The sequence below is a fragment of the Microplitis mediator genome, chromosome 3 (assembly GCF_029852145.1).
Source record: "Microplitis mediator isolate UGA2020A chromosome 3, iyMicMedi2.1, whole genome shotgun sequence".
NCBI classification, from domain to species: Eukaryota; Metazoa; Arthropoda; class Insecta; order Hymenoptera; family Braconidae; genus Microplitis; species Microplitis mediator.
The window spans coordinates 5,627,698-5,645,695 of NC_079971.1; the positions used below are offsets into that span (position 1 = coordinate 5,627,698).

The 17,998-nt window shown below is 28.7% G+C and overlaps 2 protein-coding genes and 1 pseudogene across 12 annotated transcripts in view; 2 read left to right on the plus strand and 1 right to left on the minus strand.

The window, feature by feature from the left end:
* The first annotated feature begins 3,042 nt into the window (after positions 1 to 3,042).
* LOC130664732 (protein Pixie-like) lies at positions 3,043 to 4,203 on the plus strand (annotated as a pseudogene).
* Positions 4,204 to 5,189: 986 nt separating this feature from the next.
* Positions 5,190 to 9,867, plus strand: LOC130665229 (ribosome biogenesis protein WDR12 homolog). Its single transcript, XM_057465548.1, has 8 exons — positions 5,190 to 5,361; positions 5,513 to 5,598; positions 6,516 to 6,726; positions 6,839 to 6,979; positions 7,051 to 7,303; positions 8,366 to 8,612; positions 8,685 to 8,817; positions 9,543 to 9,867. Exons 1-8 carry the CDS (start codon positions 5,297 to 5,299, stop codon positions 9,679 to 9,681), a joined length of 1,275 nt encoding a protein of 424 aa, XP_057321531.1. The 5' UTR covers positions 5,190 to 5,296; the 3' UTR covers positions 9,682 to 9,867.
* Positions 9,868 to 10,040: 173 nt separating this feature from the next.
* The window catches only part of LOC130665226 (protein alan shepard), a 31,316-nt gene continuing 23,358 nt past the window's right edge, over positions 10,041 to 17,998 (minus strand). For all 11 annotated transcript variants that reach the window (XM_057465536.1, XM_057465537.1, XM_057465542.1 and 8 more), the window contains one exon: positions 10,041 to 17,997. In XM_057465536.1, the coding sequence (XP_057321519.1) occupies positions 17,967 to 17,997 (31 nt within the window). In that variant the 3' untranslated portion in view covers positions 10,041 to 17,966. The remainder of the gene's footprint in view (position 17,998) is intronic.

The window sequence follows — 17,998 nt, forward strand, 5'->3', positions numbered from 1 at the left end:
AAATACTTTCTCTGTTTAATTATTAAAGTTTTAACGTTAAGGAGCTTGGCATTAAAAAGGAAATAACTAGAAAACAATGCAGAATTTGGAAAAAATTTATTAACGATAATTTGTAGGAAATGAAATTGTCTACAAAAAAGTTTTAATGACATTTTATGATAAATCCGATAGTTTCGCCGAAAAAGAAAAAAGATCTCGAAATTTATTCTAACTTGACTTCGAGCTCTAATAACTTTTGAACAGATGGATTTATCGAAAAATGATAAGAGACTTTTTTTGTAGAGCGTAGAATTCCCTACAAAAATATATGCTGGGCTTATTTGTACAACGAGCCATTGCCGAGGTAGAAAATTCCAAACTAAAAAAATTTTTTTTTTCCATGTTATTTAAATGGGAAATCAAAAATCACGAAGCGTCACCTCTTAATATTAATATTAAGAGCTCAAACTTTACCAGAATTTTTTTTTATCATCCTTAACGATATTTTCACGGTAACTAAAGAAAAAAAAATTAGTTTTTTTTTTTTTGGCGCACCCTAATATACATACTTATAGTTATTTAAAATATAATTGAAATACTTACTAAGTATATTTTTTTCAACAAATCAATTACAAAAAAATAAAAAATAAAAATATGCACATGTAGAAAATTTTAAAAACTACAGGTGCAATTTTTTTAAATATTTTTTTTTTATCGTTTATCACCTAAAAAAAAATCCAAAAATTATTAGACGTCGGCTAACTTCAGTATTATTATTTAACATCAATTATACGTAGTAAAAAAATTCACGAAAATGACAGCTGGATATGGACTCTATATTATCTAACGACGTTTGCCGTTACTACACATTAACATTATGATACTGAAGTTAGCCGACGTCTAATAATTTTTGGTTTTTTTTTTAAACAATAAATTATAAAAAAAAAAATATTTTAAATAATTGCACTTGTAGTTTTTTAAATTTTCTACATGTGCATATGTTTAGTTTTTTATTTTTTAAAATTGATTTGATCAAAAAAAAAAATCCAAAAATTACTAAGGGTCTGTTAACTTCAGGATCATAGTTAGCAGGCGTCTAATAATTTTTGGATTTTTTTTAGACGATAAATCATAAAAAAAAAATATTTCAAAAAATTTCACTTATGGTTTTTTGAATTTTCTACATGTGCATATTTTTACTTTATTTTTTTGCAATTGATTTGTTGAGAAACAAAAATTGAAAAATTTTTAAATGTCTGATTTCAAGATCATATTAACATTACAAACCGAAAATTTCCGACTATTCCCGACGGCGATTTACTCTCTGTGAAGACTTTATGCCGGAAATAGTTAAAATAACTTCCTAGGATCTCAAAATCTCGAGGTTTAATAAAAACTTTTTAAAAATTTTTTAAAATCGGACTGAAATCAATAACTTCCCTTATTTTGAAAATCTTAAATTTTTATAGTGGGAAGTTAACAAGATGTTTATTGTTTTTTTTTATTGAAACAAAAAAAGATAAATTAAAATTGGAATATATTGATACTTGTTGTTGATCATAATTACTATAGAGAACTTCCTATAGAGAAGAAAGGGAAAAGGAAGCTAGTCGAATGCGATTAGTAGAGTTTCGGAAAACTGTAACCGCACCTAAGTATCCATTTTGAGTTAAGTTGGCATAGAGCTAAGAAATTCAGAGTGCGGTTGTTACACTGGCCAATTAATAATGGGAAGAAAACAATGTAAAAAAGCGCCTCGTGTACAAAATGCAGGTGGTATGAATCGTGATCGTTTGTGGAAAGTTTACAAGTGTTTTAAAGAAAGGCGTGAGCAGATCGATGACGTCAATAAAAGATTCGAATGTTCGGAGTTCGGGTATCCAACTCTTCTGCAACTTAGCATTTACAAGGATGACGAAGAATTTATTGATTATCTTCTGTCAAGAAAAGACATTCAAGTAAATATAACAAATAAAATTTGGGGTTCAACAGTGGATGTGGCTACAGAGCAGGAAAACTTACCAGTAGTCAAGAAGCTATTAGAAGCGGGCGCCGATCTTACTACAATGGTGCCTAAAAGTTCACTCAAGCGCACGCCATTTTGTCTTATCATTATGTTTGCAGATTTTAATGAAGAAATTTCTAATTTGCTGATAAATCACGGCGCTTCCGTTGATGATGTTTGTCTTCTAGTTCAAGGCAGCGATCCATGGACTCCAATAGAAGTTGCAATTCGGTTTAATATTGGTGCACTTGAATATCTTTTGAACCACTGTGCTGTTATACATCGTTCCTTTAAACTTTATAATGATTATTTGCCATTCCTTACATATGGCTTTGGGGTTTTTAAGTTTGAAAAAACCCAAGTAATGAAAAAAGCGTTTGAATCAGTATTTAAACGTTTCATTGTCATTTATCATGCTGCGAACTTTGATGTCGGTGATTTTCATTTGAATGCTGTGCAATTCGATCAAAGCTTTAATACTCTGCGCAGAGAATGTCATATTGAAGTTCAGTTAATGAAAAGACTTTTGGTTGATAATTCTAATATCAATTATTACGATTTGCTGCATAGCTCAACTGAACGTGCCGCTTTAGAACTCATGCATATTGATATTACCAAGGACGCAATGCTTGCAAATGCTGGAAAACTAAAAAACTATAAGACAATGATGACATTCAAAATTGATAAAATATGTTATCGGGTGAGAATGATAAAAAAATATAGTCCTTTGGTGGCTAACTATTTTCATGCCCTACCAACTACTTTAATTGATATAATGGTTCATTATTTGACCATTCCTGACATGGTCAATATCGCTATTGCCCTAAAGAAACTTGTATAAAATTAAATATCTTTATCTTGATCATCCAGTTGTTGGTCATCAATAATAAGGATTTGGATTAAATATTAATTTATAAAATTTCTTTGTGTTTACTGATTTACGTTTCCGTAAAATTTATTTTAGAATTATAAAGACTGCTTTTAAATTATTCTATTGATTGACACAACACTTAACAAGTGAAACAACTTTAAAAATTTTAAACAATTTTATTTAATTATTCAAATACTTGATATTACTACTATTATTATTATTAACAATATTCATTTTATTGGTACTGTCTCCGATCACACTATTGTTTTTACCTGGTGCTTATGGAGTGGTCACTATGCCGTTCAGTGATCGTGAAGGTATAAATATCTTCCTTGATGGTTTTGTGACAACTGAAAATTTACGTTACCATGAAGAATTACTTGTATTCAAAGTGGCTGAGAGTTCTAATGAAGAAGAAATAAAATGTATGAATCACTACAAGTATCAGGCGATGAAAAAACATACAATGAGATCATTTGAATTGAATGTTGAACAAAGACAATTTACGGATTCAGAAATTTTGGTGTTGCTTTGGGAAAATGGTACCGGAAAAACGACATTAATACGAATGTTAGCAGGTAATCTACCACCTGATGATGGATCGGGTAATATTCTAATGCTACATATCAGTTACAAACCGCAGAAAATTAGTCACAAGTTTCAAGGAGTTGTTAGACAGTTATTGTGACGCTTACACACATCCGCAGTTTATAACTGACGTCATGAAACCACTGAAGATCGATGACATTATAGACCGAGAAATACTAAATTTGTCTGGTGGTGAACTTCAACGTGTTGCTTTGGCTCTCTGTCTGGGTAAACCAGCTGACATTTCTTTTAATGCAAAAAAAAAAAAATGGATTAGTTGTTGAGCACGATTTTATAATGACAACTTATCTTGCTGATCGGGTAATCGTCTTCTCCGGCGTACCATCAATGAACACAACTGCTTACTTCCAAAAGTCTTTGCTCAACAGAATAAGCAATTTTCTGGATCTGCTAGGAATCACATTCGGGAGGAATCCTAATAATTTAATACCGTGTATTAATAAGAACCAGTCAGTTAAAGACTTCGATCGAAAGAGAGCGGAGAGTAGGAATATTGTAAACTTGGAATTGGAATATTAAAAATGATAATTGATAATGATCATGATACTAATGGATTACTTCAAGTATACAAGATCATAAATTGTAGTAATTTGAATATAAAAAAAATCAATTTAAAATAATGTTAATTATTGAAATATCTTTTAATAAAATCAATTGTTTCTATTAACAGTAATCATGATTTCATTTTTGGCAATTCATCTTTTTGAGTCTGTAAAAAAAAATTAAATCAATAAAATATAATTATACAATAAAAAATTTAATAAACAAAAATATATATATATATTTTCAGCTATTCATTTTTTTATTTATAAAGTTGTGTAGATCCTTACATATAGGAAACTACTATTTATTTTTGATATTTTAAACTTCCCGCTAAGAAAATTGAAAATTTTCAAAAATTCGGGAAGTTATTGGTTTCGGTCCGATTTTCAAGAAAAAATTTTTTAGAGCTTGGGCACAAATTTATAGTAAATTACGAGATCTTTTTACTTTTTCAGCGAAACTATCAGACTTATCATAAAATGGGCTTTGGCCCCGCTCATAGTCATAAATACGGGAGCCTCCGACTATAAATTTAAAAAAAAATTAACTTTTAATTAATTATAAATTTATGAATTTTTATTTAAAGTAAGAATTCGGGTGTTTTTGATCTTTCACAAAAAATACACGTTTAGAAAATTAAAAAATCTACACGAGTATTTTTTCAAAATTCAAAAATTTTTGTTTTTTTTTAAATTACAAGATATTTTATTTAAAAATAGCCGGTAATGGAAAAATAAAAAAATACTCGTCAAGATTTCGAAAAATTGTATATAAAAATCAAAAAGTAATGAGGTTTGTAAAAATTTTTAAACAAAAAATAAGTAATCTTAAAATTTAATTTCAAATTTTACCTCGAGTTTTTATTTTTTAATCTTTTTAAAAAAATACTCGTCTAGAAAATTGAAAAATCTACACGAGCATTTTTTTTAAATATAAGATTTTTTATTTTTAAAATGGCGGGTGTCCGCTAACTTCACGGTCATAAATTTTTTAGCTTCTTTCACGTAAGTGGAGCTGATTTTTACTTATAATTTTTAAATTATTCATCCTGTTTACTTATAATTTTAAATTTGTCTAATGTCCGCTACACTCATACTCGTTCAAATCAGTGTATGGAAGAATATACAAGTAGTGACATTTGTCGGTAAAAAAAAAAACACTACCCGAATTAAGATAAAAATAAATTTAAACTCCAAACCGCGTGTTCAGTGTCGTCAAATAATATATTTAATTATTTTTGTTATTTATTTATTGTTTTACAGTGATATAGATAAATAAATAATCTAATAATGGCTGGAATGAATTCTTCCAATGCACCACAAATCCAAATTAGATTTGTAACTAAACAAACGCAGTAAGTTATTTAATTTGTATGACCTAGTATAGATTTAGGTTATTATTAACTCTCACTTTATTGTTTTTAAAATGTTTCATTATTTTGAATATTTTATAATTAAATATGAGGGCAGGTATTTTATTTTTTTAAAATTAATTGTTTTTTTCAGGTTCGCTGTTCCAGATAATCCTTTTTCTGTGTCTGTAAATATTATATCAGATGAGCTGAATATTTTAGTAAATGAATTGTTAAAAGGTTTTGTAAAATTCATTGTTTATATAAATTTTTAATTATACTGTAAAAAATCGGGAGTTAATTCGGATTTTATTTAAATCCGGATTAATTCTGTCACTTGGATTTCCGGAGTTTTAGAAAATTACAAAGCGGAGTTTCAATATAAGAATAAATTCTACTTCGGAGTGAATTTTACTCCGTACTGGAATTTAAAATCAAAACAAATTTCCCTCCGAAGTGACTTTCACTTCGAACCGGAGTTTGAATATAAAAATAAATTCCCTTTCAAAATAAATTTCACTTCGAACCGGGGTTTAAATATTAAAATAAACTCCTCTTCGGAGTGAATTTAACTCCGAATCAGAATTTAAAATTAAAATAAATTTCCCTCTGGAGTGAATTTCACTACGAATCGGAGCTTAAAATTTAAATAAATTCCCTTTCAGAGTGAATTCCACTCCGAACCAGACATAATATTAAACCAAATTCCTTTTCGGAGTGAATTTCACTACAAACCGGAGCTTAAAATTCAAATAAATTCCCCTTCAGAATGAATTTCACTCCGGACCGGAGTTTCAAAATTAAAATAAATTCCTTCTCAGAGTGAATTTAACTCCGTACCAGACATAATATTAAACTAAATTCCTTTTCGGAGTGAATTTCACTCCGAACCGAAGTGGAAATATAAAAATAAATTCCCCTTCAGAATAAATTTCACTCCGGACCGGAGTTTAAATATTAAAATAAACTCCTCTTCGGAGTGAATTTTACTTTGAACCCGAGTTTCAATATAAAAATAAATTTCTCTCCAGGAAATTTTACTCCAAGGGGATTAAATAAAAACATAGTCCACTCCGGATTTAATCCGCGATCATTCCGTAAATTTTTTACAGTGTGCATGACATTCAATTAGATAATTTGCATATTAATTAATTTAGGTAGCGGAACTGAAAAGAATAAAGTCGAGTTTGATTTTCTGGTATGCTCCGAATTATTGAGAACTTCATTGTCAGAACACATCAGTGAACGCGGAGTATCCACAGAAGATGTGATTGATGTTGAATACTTAGAAAAACATCCCCCACCCGAACCACAAGATTGTTTGGTACACGATGACTGGGTATCTGCTGTTGCTGTGTCAGAAAAATGGTTAATAATTCATTTATTTTATTGACAGCGATGATACCAATCACTTGCTTTTTGTTCTCATATTTTTATCTCCCGACAGATCTTATTTAATTTTTTATTTTTATAACTGTAGGATTTTGACCGGTTGTTATGACAATACTGTGCAAATTTGGACATCTAAAGGACAACATAAGCTCACTATTCCTGGTCATAGTGCCCCAATAAAATCTGTGGCTTGGATATCAATGGATCTTGAGACAGGGACATTTGTCAGGTAACATAAACAATTAATGAGATCTTTGAAAATAATAATTTACTGATAAAATTTCTTAAAATTTTATTTAGTGCATCGCAGGATCAAACTGCTATCATATGGAAGTGGAATATCGCTAGAAATTCGGTTGATTGCATCCATGTATGTCGAGGTCATGAGCAATCTCTAGAGTCTGTTGGCGTTAACTCAGATGGTGGAGTCATGGCAACTGGATCCTGGGACACGATGCTGAAAATTTGGTCGACTTCTGATGAAGATGAGAATGATAACGATGATGGTGAATCGAGGAGCAAGAGAATGAAGACAGACCGTGGAAAAACTAAGGTATCATCTATATAGTTAAGAAAATCAGGAAAAAGTTTTGGTAGCTTAGGTAAAAGATTTAGTACCCGATCACTCTATGAATTTCTAGGTCTATGTTTAGTAAAATTTAGTAAATTTACTCGAGTAGCACAGTAACAACTTTAAGATGTCAAAAGGATGTCTTTTAAAAGAACAAGACAAATTTTTTTTGTTTCAAAGCCGAGATTTTTTCAGATAAATAAGACGTGCAGATGTTGATCCTTGGAATCATAGGAAATTTGTGCTCTTTTTCCCGTTTTGAAAAAGTCATTTCAATCGACAAGTCGTTCAGATGACACTCGATAAATATTTGTAATTAATTTTTTGCTGCCATTTGTGTCAAGTCTTCTACGCAGATATTTTTTTAGTGTCATAAATTTCTGATCGCTTAGAGTAATATCTTATAGATGTTATAAAGCCAAGTTTCTTACCCCAGTAGCACACTGACAACTTTAAGGTGTCAAAAGGATGTCTTTTTTTTTAACATAAATGTGACGTATAGAAGTTGGTCCTGGGAGTCATAGAAAGTTTGTGTTCTTTTTCCCGCCTTCAAAAAGTCATCAATTGACAGGTTGTTCAGATGACACTTGGTGATCATTTGTAATTTAAATTTTGTCGTCACTTGTGCCAAGTCTTTTACGCAGGTATTTGATGACAAATTTCTGATTTTTTTTTGGTCATCATGTCGGTGGCTTATTTAAAGGTCAAAAAACAGCCTCAAAACTGCTATCTTATAGATGTCATAAAGCCAAGTGTGCTACTTGAGTAGATTTGCAAAGACATGAATGATTGGGTACTAGTTCCCTGATTAGGTACTGGGTCACTTACCTTGTGACTATACCATAAAATCAGCTGATTAAATTCACTGCCATTAGAAAGACATTGGCTTGAATTTGTGTTTTTTAATTTTCTGTAAAATTCTAAATATATTTAAATTAGGCGCTAAAAGATACTCATTAATTTGAATTGAATCAAATTTCAAAAACTGACAAAAATTTTTAATGTGTTTTTTAAAATTGTTTATACATTTATTGACATTTACAGACACCAAAAAGAACATTGAAAGGACATAAAGAAGCAGTAAGCGGAGTTGTATGGTCGGATAAATCAGAAATAATAACTTGCTCTTGGGATCATACACTTAAAGTCTGGGATTCAGAATTAGGTGGAATAAAACACGAGATTCCTGGAAATAAAAGTTTTTTTGATCTTGATTATTCTCCTTTATCACGTGTCGTTATCACTGCTTCAGCTGATAGACACATCAGATTATACGATCCACGGACATCAGGTATGAATTTCATTTTTTAATGAAAAATCAATCGCTGAGTAATAAATATAAATACGACAATTAATGTTTCAGAGGGTTCTATTGTCAAATCAACCTTCAGTTCTCACACACAATGGGTTCAAGCAGTTCGTTGGTCAACAACCGACCAAAATCTTTTTATTTCTGGAGCTTGTGATAATAGTTTGAAATTATGGGATACTCGGAGGTAAAATTAAAATAATTTATAATTTAAAATAAAAGTAATATTATATTTTGATTTAAAGTAAGATACGGATAACAGTGGCTGATTACGGAATTAATACCCGATTATTCATGTATTTGTATATATATTTATATTTACTAAATGTAGATATACAAATACATGGAATGATCAAGTACTAGTTCCCTGATTAAGTACTAGTTCCCTAATTAGGTACTAAGTCCCTTATCGGATACTTGGCTCCTGATCGGATACTAGACCCATGATTAAGTACTAAGTCCCTGATTAAGTACTAAGTCCCTAATTAGGTATAAGTAGCTAAGTCAGGTACTAGTATCTAAGTTAGGTACTAGACTAAGTCCCTGATTAGGCACTAGGCCCCTGATTAAGTGCTAGATCCCTAATTAAGTACTGTCCCCGATCAGGTACTAGTTTTCTGATCGGGTACTAGGTCGTGTACTGTATATTTAAAAAAAAGTACTTACAAGTTAGAAGACCTAGTACCCGATCAAGGAACTAGTACTCGATTACTCCATGCATTTGTATACCGATACTTAGTAAAATTTATTAAATAAGGTGAGAGAACCAGTACCTGATCAGGGAACTAGTACCCGATCATTTATATATTTGTATATTTCCATTTACTAAATACAGATATACAAATAAATGAAGTGATCGTATACTAGATCTTTTACCTTGCGTTTAAAACATTAAAATAATTTTATTTTCAGTCCCAAAGCTCCATTGTACGAACTCTCAGGCCATGAAGACAAAGTTCTTGCTTGCAACTGGTCAAATCCAAAACTCATAGTCTCTGGTGGTGCTGATAATACAGTCAGAATATTTAAATCCTCTTATGCTCTACATTAATATCTATTTATATTTATGTAATTTTTTATGGCTGATAAAAAGAACTCACTCGAAAATAAATTTAACTGATTTGATATTTAAAATATTAAAAAAACGTATTTTAAATATGGCATAAATAAAAGTAATGAACATAAATATAAATAAAAATACCTGAGAAAGAAAAAAAACATTTTTATTTAAAATAAACGACTATAAGAACAAAAAATTTTTTTATAAGAACATTTTTTACAAACTCTATCCCGATAAATTAGAAAAAAAAATAAAATAAAACATAATATCTATAGTTAGGTTATTTATACTAAAGGATAAAACTTCTCTACCTATATGTAAAAAAAGGATAAAAGAAAAGACTTCTGTAAGTTTAATTTTTTTTTCTCTTGGCATTATTTTAATTACTCTTACTTTTAAAAAAATGATGAAAACTATCTATCAAAAAAAAAAATCCTTATGATATCGCTCTCGTTTTTTTTACTCTCTCACACTCTTATCAACGTCAAAAAAAAATTATCTCACACAAAGACTAGCTTTTTTTCTAATGACCCAAAATAAAATAAGGGCACTTTTTTAGTGGCTCATACCCTTTTCTTTCTTATGAAGACTCTAATTACGATAATTGCATAAAACACTTTTTTCATCATAAAATTTTTATAAATTACATTTTTATTTTTTTTTGTTTTTTTTTTCTTCATCAGTTTTTTCGTCATCAATTACAGCACCTATCGACCTCTAAAGATTTTCTAATTATTAACTATGACACACTTGTCTTAATTTATCTACTTTCTTTCACTCCATTCAGACATTCATCATTTCAATAATTTTTTTTTTTACTTAATATTTAAGGGGGAAAGGGGGTCTGAGATACAAAAAAAAGATGAAAAGGAAGTTGGCCGACATCTGATAATTTTTGGATTTTTTTTAAACAATAAATTATTAAAAAAAAAAATATTTCAAAAAATTGCACCTACAGTTTTTTAAATTTTCTACATGTGCATATTTTTAGTTTTTGTTTTTTTTTTGTAATTATCAAGTAAAAAAAAATCCGAAAATTTCCGATTGTCTGTAAACTTCTGGATCATAAAAAAATGATACTGAAGTTAGCCGACGTCTAATAATTTTTGGATTTTTTTTTAAACGATAAATTATAAAAAAAAAAATATTTCAAAAAATTGCACCTATAGTTTTTTAAATTTTCTACATGTGTATATTTTTACTTTTCTTTTTTTTTAAATTTAATTGTTGAAAAAAATAATCCAAAAATTGAGAATTGTCTTCTAACTTCAAAATCATTAAAAAAAAGAGGATATTTTTGAAATTTTTTTTTTCAGAGTACCTTCGTTATTAAAATTTTAAAAATTTGTGACAGTATTAAGCAACATTCCAATAAAGTTCTGCTAAATTTTCATAAAAAAATATTGAAAAATAAGCCGGTGGTAGTGGGGAGAGACGAGTCACTTAAAAAAAAATCTTCATGCCGTAGGCAGGATAACTCATGAGTGTCTCATCTGAAATCAAAAAACCAAAAAGATTTCTTTAGTACATAAGTTTATCTTAGATTTGAACGAAGGATTTTTTTTTTTCAATAACTACTTATTTTTTAATTAAACAAAAGGAGCAATTTTTGGTAAAAATCAGAGTTTTTTGATTGCACCTTTACCAAAAATTCAAAAATGAATATTTTGTTTATTCTTTCGTTCAAAGCCAAGATAAACTTATGTACTAAAGAAATCTTTTTGGTTTTTTGATTTCAGATGAGGCAGTCATGAGTTATCCTGCCTACGGCATGGAGATTTTTTTTTGTGACTCGTCTCTACCCACTACCACTGGCTCATTTTTTAATATTTTTTTATGAAAATTTAGGAGAACATTCTTGGAATGATGCTTAATGATGTCACAAATTTTAATAACGAAGGTACTCTGAAAAAAAGTCACAAAAACATCCTCTTTTTTTTGTCTCAGACCAACTTTCCCCCTTAATAAAATTTTTTTCCTCAGACAAAACTAAAAAAAACAAATTTTATTTCTTTAAATTTAAATAAAAAAAAAAAATTACAGAAAAAAATGCAAGAACGCAGTATGGGAAAAATTTGTTTTACTTAAAACTAAAAATATTAAATAAGAAAAGAAAATGGGAACGTAATTATCGTATAAAATTCACAAAATAAAACGCTCCTTATTTTTCATTTTCCTTCTCTTTTTTTTTTTTTTTTTTTTTTTTTTCTTTTTGCATTACTACAATTCTATATTTTTTAAAAACATTCACACACATTCTTATTTCATCACACTTTAGTTGAAATAATAATATAATTAACTCTCTCTATTAATCTTTCACACTTACACACATTTTTTAAAAATAATGTAAACAATTAATTACGCAAAAGGACTGTACAAAGAGTCTCTTATAGAGCCATTCCTCGTTTTCCCTCCAACAAATAAAATAAAAAATTAATAATCAATAAGAAAAAAAAAATTATAAAACAGAAACTTAAATCCTACATAGAGAATCTTAATATTCTCCCAATCATTTAAACTGATCTATAATAAATCTTAAGCCGTAATTTAAATTGGCCTCCTTCTCTCCCTCTTTTTTCCAACACAAATATCACACGCACATAAATCACTCACACCCACTTAACTTAGACATCTTAATTAACTTAATTCCTTATTAAATTTATCATTAACTTATGTCTTAGCCTAAGGACTACGTCACAACGGACTCTAAGAACTACAAAATGGGTTTTATATTTAAATCTATAATCTATAATTGTGTAATTTGTTCAGTGTCAATGTTTACAATTGTGTTTTGTGTATGTGTACATATGTTTTAATTCATAATTAACATTCACTCTCATTACAATAAACATTCTTAAGCTTTTTTATTCCGCTAAAAAAAAGCTGAAGCGTGAGTTCGGCATCGAGACATTTTATCTACTTCTTCTTCTTCTCTTTCTTCTTCTTCTTCGTTATTTTATTTCATTATTTAAATATAAACACTCATACATACAGTACCCGAATTGCCCAAGCACTTGACCCGCAGTTAAGCAGCAAGCAAAAATATTCTTGCTAAATTATAGATTTTTGTTTTATTTTTTTTAACAATTCTTTACTCGCAATTATTATATTACAGTTTGAATTAATGATGTAGAATAATTAATATATATTAATCATTCATATATATATAAATATATATATATGTAGCCAGTCAGTCTTAACGGGTACAAAGTGCGTAGACTAAACGGTCGTGTTTTTAAAATTCATTGTCAACTTATTTTATAAACTTAAATTATCTGTCTCTGTGTTAATGTCACATTCATATAATTAATATTTAATTTTATTTAAAACTCTCGTCTCTAATAAGTTTCCAGCAAAATATCGTGAGGGAGAGACATCTGAGAATTATCATTTATAATCTACAGTAAGAAGGAATAAAGAGGAGGCATTTATATCCTAACTATCATCTAATTACTATCTACTTAAAATTTATCTTAATCACTAGGCATTTTTTTAAATTTTATTTCTATAAAACCCACAGTTGGTTTTTTTTTTTAATATTTAATGTCTATTCTAAATCCGTAGATAAACGTCTCTACGATCAATATTTTTCGTGACAATTTTTCTCCTATACAATAAAATCATCTCTTCACTCCACCCCCATTATCACTTTATTTCTTCCTCATTTTGTTCATCGTTAGTTTTTTAAGCCAGCCGAAGTCTTTCTTATTCTCCGACGTGTTTGGTCTAGTCGCGTTTATTTATTTATATCAAAGTTCCTCAGTAAAATTATTGAAAAAATTTACTACTCATCACATGGTATCTTTGCCCTTATCATTATCATTTTTTTTTCTAGAGCTACCTGATGTAGTTCTCGATTTTTCAGTCTGAGAACTGATGTACGAAGTATAAAGTTGATTTATAATTATCATCATTTAATAATAATTACTATTATTTATGCTTATCAATTAATTCTTTCATGTTATCCCTCAAAAAATTATTTCTTTTTTTAAATTCCTACTGTTTTATTCATAAATCATTGACTCCTCTTTCGTTTCTCTTATCTTCTTTTAGCACAAACTCGAATCGAGTATAATAATTAGTATCTTAAAAAATAGTTTGACTTTTTTTTAATTTTCATATTTTTTTTTTTTTTTTTTTTTTTTTTTCCACTTTTTTTTATATTATCGCACATAATTTTCAGTCGAGCTTTCTACGCATGCACACAAACTCTCAAAAAAAATGATCAATCATCAGTAAATTAACACAGACAGTATTCATTCTTACGTCAATCAAATTGTGATGTACCAAAATAAACTAAATATATTATTTACTTCAAGTTTTAACAGTGTAAAAATCTTTCATACATTTAGATGACGCTTTTCATTGAACAAATCGTTAATTATTAATTTACGATTTTTTTTGGGATTTTAATTTTGACAGCTAAAATTTTCTGTCATTTACTTTAGTTTTTTTTATTGGTTTATTTAATTATCGAAGTTAGTATTTTTAAGAATCTACCTATCTATGAGTTCGCTCTTGTGTGCAAGGGAAAAGTGTGTGTGCTGCGTGTATACATGATCACACTGGTCGAGTCACCGAGCATCGAAAATTCGTCTTATATTTGGTAGAAAGCTTTGCATTTTTTTTTCATTTTTGCACTGTAGAAAATCGGGAGTAAATTCGGATTTTAATGCAATTCGAATTCACTTGGAGGTCTGGAGTTTTAGAAAAAATCACTCCGCATGCGGAGAAAACACGGAGTTTGTTTCTTTAGCGGAATGATCTGGATTTTATTAAAATCCGCATTCACTCCGATTCGGACTTTCGATAATAAAATAAACTCCGAAAAGGAGTTTATTGAATTCTGCACCGGAACTTAAAGATTTAAGTAAATTTCCCTTCGGAGTGAATTTTCTACTGAACCGGAGTTTCAATAGTAAAATTGACTCCCCTTTGGAGTAAATTTTTCTTGGAACCAGAGTTTCAATAGTAAAATAAACTTTCTTTCGTAGTGAATTTTACTCCCAGTCGGAGTTTGAATATCAAAACTAAATTCTCTTTGAAGTGAATTTAACTTGGAAACGGAGTTTCAATATTAAAATAAACTCCATTTCGCAGTGAATTTCATCCCGAACCGGAGTTTCAATATTTAAATTTACTCCCCTTCGCAGTGAATTTTACTCTGAACCGGAGTTTCAATAGTAAAATCGACTCCCTTTTGGAGTAAATTTTTCTTGGAACCGGAGTTTCAATACTAAAATAAACTCCCTTTCGTAGTGAATTTTACTCCGAGCCGGAATTTGAATATCAAAACTAATTTCTCTTTGAAGTGAATTTTACTGTGAACCGGAGTTTCAATAGTAAAATTGACTTCCCTTCGGAATAAATTTTTCTTGGAACCAGAGTTTCAATATTGAAATAAACTCTTCTTTGGAGTGAATTCTACTTTGAACCGGAGTATCAATATTGAAATAAACTCCCCTTCTAAGTGAATTTTACTACGTACTGGAGTTTAAAATCAAAATAAATTCCCCTTCGAAGAGAATTTCACTGCGAAACGGAGTTTAAATATTAAAATAAACTCCCTTTCAAAGTGAATTTTACTTGTAACTAGAGTGTCAATAGTAAAATAAACTCTTCTTCGGAGTGAATTTTACTCCAAGGGAATTAAATAAATACGCAGTCATCCGCTCCGCATTTACTCCGGATTTAACCCGCGTTCACTCCGTAAATTTTTTTCAGTGTATTTATTTATTTAAAATCTTTACCATCAATATGTTTCCTTCGACAATTATTAAGAAAACTTTATATCACACTAATTTACAAGGTTTTCTTTCCACATGTCTTCCAATTTTTGACTTCATTAGATACAACTCGATAGTTGAAAACTAGAGATAAAGAACGAAGAAGTTAGAGGAAGAAGGACAGGTTCAAAATTTCAAGTGTATTAGAAAATAATTATTTTTTTTTTCAATTACGCAAACTCAAGTAAAATCGTAATAAATAAATTAACTCTCTACAAAGCGCCTCAAATAATCACACGCACACACACTCGCACAATAAAAAAAACTTTTATCATCTATTTTATTTCTTTCCAGACTATTCCTTTTTTATTATGATTCATTTTGTTCATTTATTTATTCACGCTCTTGCATCGCCTCTAATCACTCTACAATATTTATTTTTTTTAACGCGTTTATTTATATTCCTTTCCAACGATCGTGTGACAAAAAGTCTATACGTACAAAATCTACGTCTTTTTTTTAGTTTAACATGAAGAAATAAATGTTTTTTTTTCTTTTCTTATTTATTTATTTTTCTTTGTATATTAGTAATAAATGACAATAAAAAAGTCATAATAAAAAATAATAAACCTCGTAGCAACTAGTGAAAATTTGAAAAATTTGCTCGAGTTATTTCTTATTTAATATCTTTTTTTTATGATTTCAACGACACTAAAAATATATTATTTTAATATGGTTCTTCTTTTATTAATTTTTTCTTCACTTTTTTTATTTTTATTTATTTACTCTCAGCTTTTTTTCATTTTAATAATAAAAATCCCCCCACCCTTGTCTCATTTGTCTAAGCGGATTTTTGTTCTGGAAAGGCACGATTCTAAACAAAAAAATTGTGTTATCTGTACATGAAAAAAAAAAATTAACTTTTAATTGTAAAAATTTTTTTCTGTTTCAACTAAAAAATTCATAAACTTTTGTTTCACTTCTCTTCCTCTTACTCATTCCTTTGAATTTTTTTCTCAATAAACCGTAAAAAAAAAAAATTGACTTTAAGGCAAAATGAAAATTAATTAATAAAAAAAAAAAGACGTGCTCAGCATGGAATGTCTGAACATGAAATGAAAAAAAAGTTGTGTTATTGCGTGCATCGTGTGAATATTTTTTTTTTTATACAATGATTTGATAAAGTGTAGAAAACATGTCAAGTATATTATCATTATCCACTTAACGTTCGGAAGTGTCTAACTACCCCTTTCTTTCTCCCCTCAATGGACTATTATTAATAATCATAATACAACGACTCGAGGCAATGACAATTCAACAGACAATAAAACGTCAAGAAATGAGTTGGTCGTTGCCCCTACGCTACATAAAATGTCTTGGGAAGAGTTCATCTTTGTAATAACTTCTGAGCAGCGTCAGTTATTTTTTTTTTACATTTTCTTTTTACATTTTTTTAAAATTTTTTAATTTTTTTTATAAGTTTTACAGAATTAATTTTTATTTCATTAAAAAAATTTGTTTTTTTTATTTTAAAAATTTCTTTCTTTCACACTTTGTCAGGTTCAGTCTCTCTTTTGTTCTTTCACTCGTGCGTTCTCTCTCTCGTATTCTCACTTTCACTCTTTTCTAGCTCGTGTTAATTTATATTTTATTTTTACCTTTAAAAATTTCTTTTATTTTTTTATAAATAAAATATTTATTCACACTTTCAAGCAGTTAAGCTTCGGCACCTCTCGCATGATCTTTTTGACTTCATAGTCAACTTTTTAAATATATTAATTAAACCTGGAAGCCTATCATCACCCTATGGCCGATTTTTATAAATCATTTTATATAAATAAAAAAAAATACAATTGGCCCATTGGAGATAAAAACCTCCGAGTGTTTTAATTTTTGAAAATTTATTTATTTATTTAGTTAGTTATTTTCTGTTACTATGCACGAATAGTAATTACAAATGATGACACAATCGCACCATTATAATTTATATCGTCAAACATTTATTTATTTTTTTTTTTGTTTCTTCTTATTATCATTTATCTACTTGTTGCAAAATATCAACTACTTTCACCCTATCTTAAATCTCGTTTTTTTTTTTATTTTATTTTGAATAAAATGTATAAAAGATGGCTGGCAAGTCAATTAATTTTAATAATTATTTTTTTTTGTTCATCTTTTTTGTCCATTTATTTTTTTTATGCAGTCCTACAGTCACACCCTGCTCCTCCATTTTATTAAACGTCATTTTTTAAAATCATGAGGAAGAATTTTTAATATAACAAAAAAAAAAGAACTTTTTTTTTATTATACTAAATGTCAATCAAATCAATTCATTTTTATTTATTTAATAAATTTTTTTTTTTCAAACTCAGTGATGAATATTTTCATACGTAATTTCAATAATAAAATTTTTAAATTATTAAACCTGTATGCTTACAAATTTAATGCTTTACATCGCCTCGTTATTCCTCTCTCTATATAATCTTCCTTTTCCTTAATATTTTTTAAATTTACTCTCCCACTTTCTTTTTACACTGTTCTTACGCTGCCCTAACTTATGTAACCTTCGGAATATTCGTACC

Excerpts from the sequence above, each read along its gene's own strand:
- LOC130665229 (XM_057465548.1), top strand. The coding sequence starts at position 5,297 with ATGGCTGGAATGAATTCTTCCAATGCACCACAAATCCAAATTAGATTT. Across the intron at positions 7,304-8,365 it reads CAGACCGTGGAAAAACTAAG|ACACCAAAAAGAACATTGAA; the intron begins GTATCATCTATA and ends TGACATTTACAG. Across the intron at positions 8,818-9,542 it reads AAATTATGGGATACTCGGAG|TCCCAAAGCTCCATTGTACG; the intron begins GTAAAATTAAAA and ends TTTTATTTTCAG.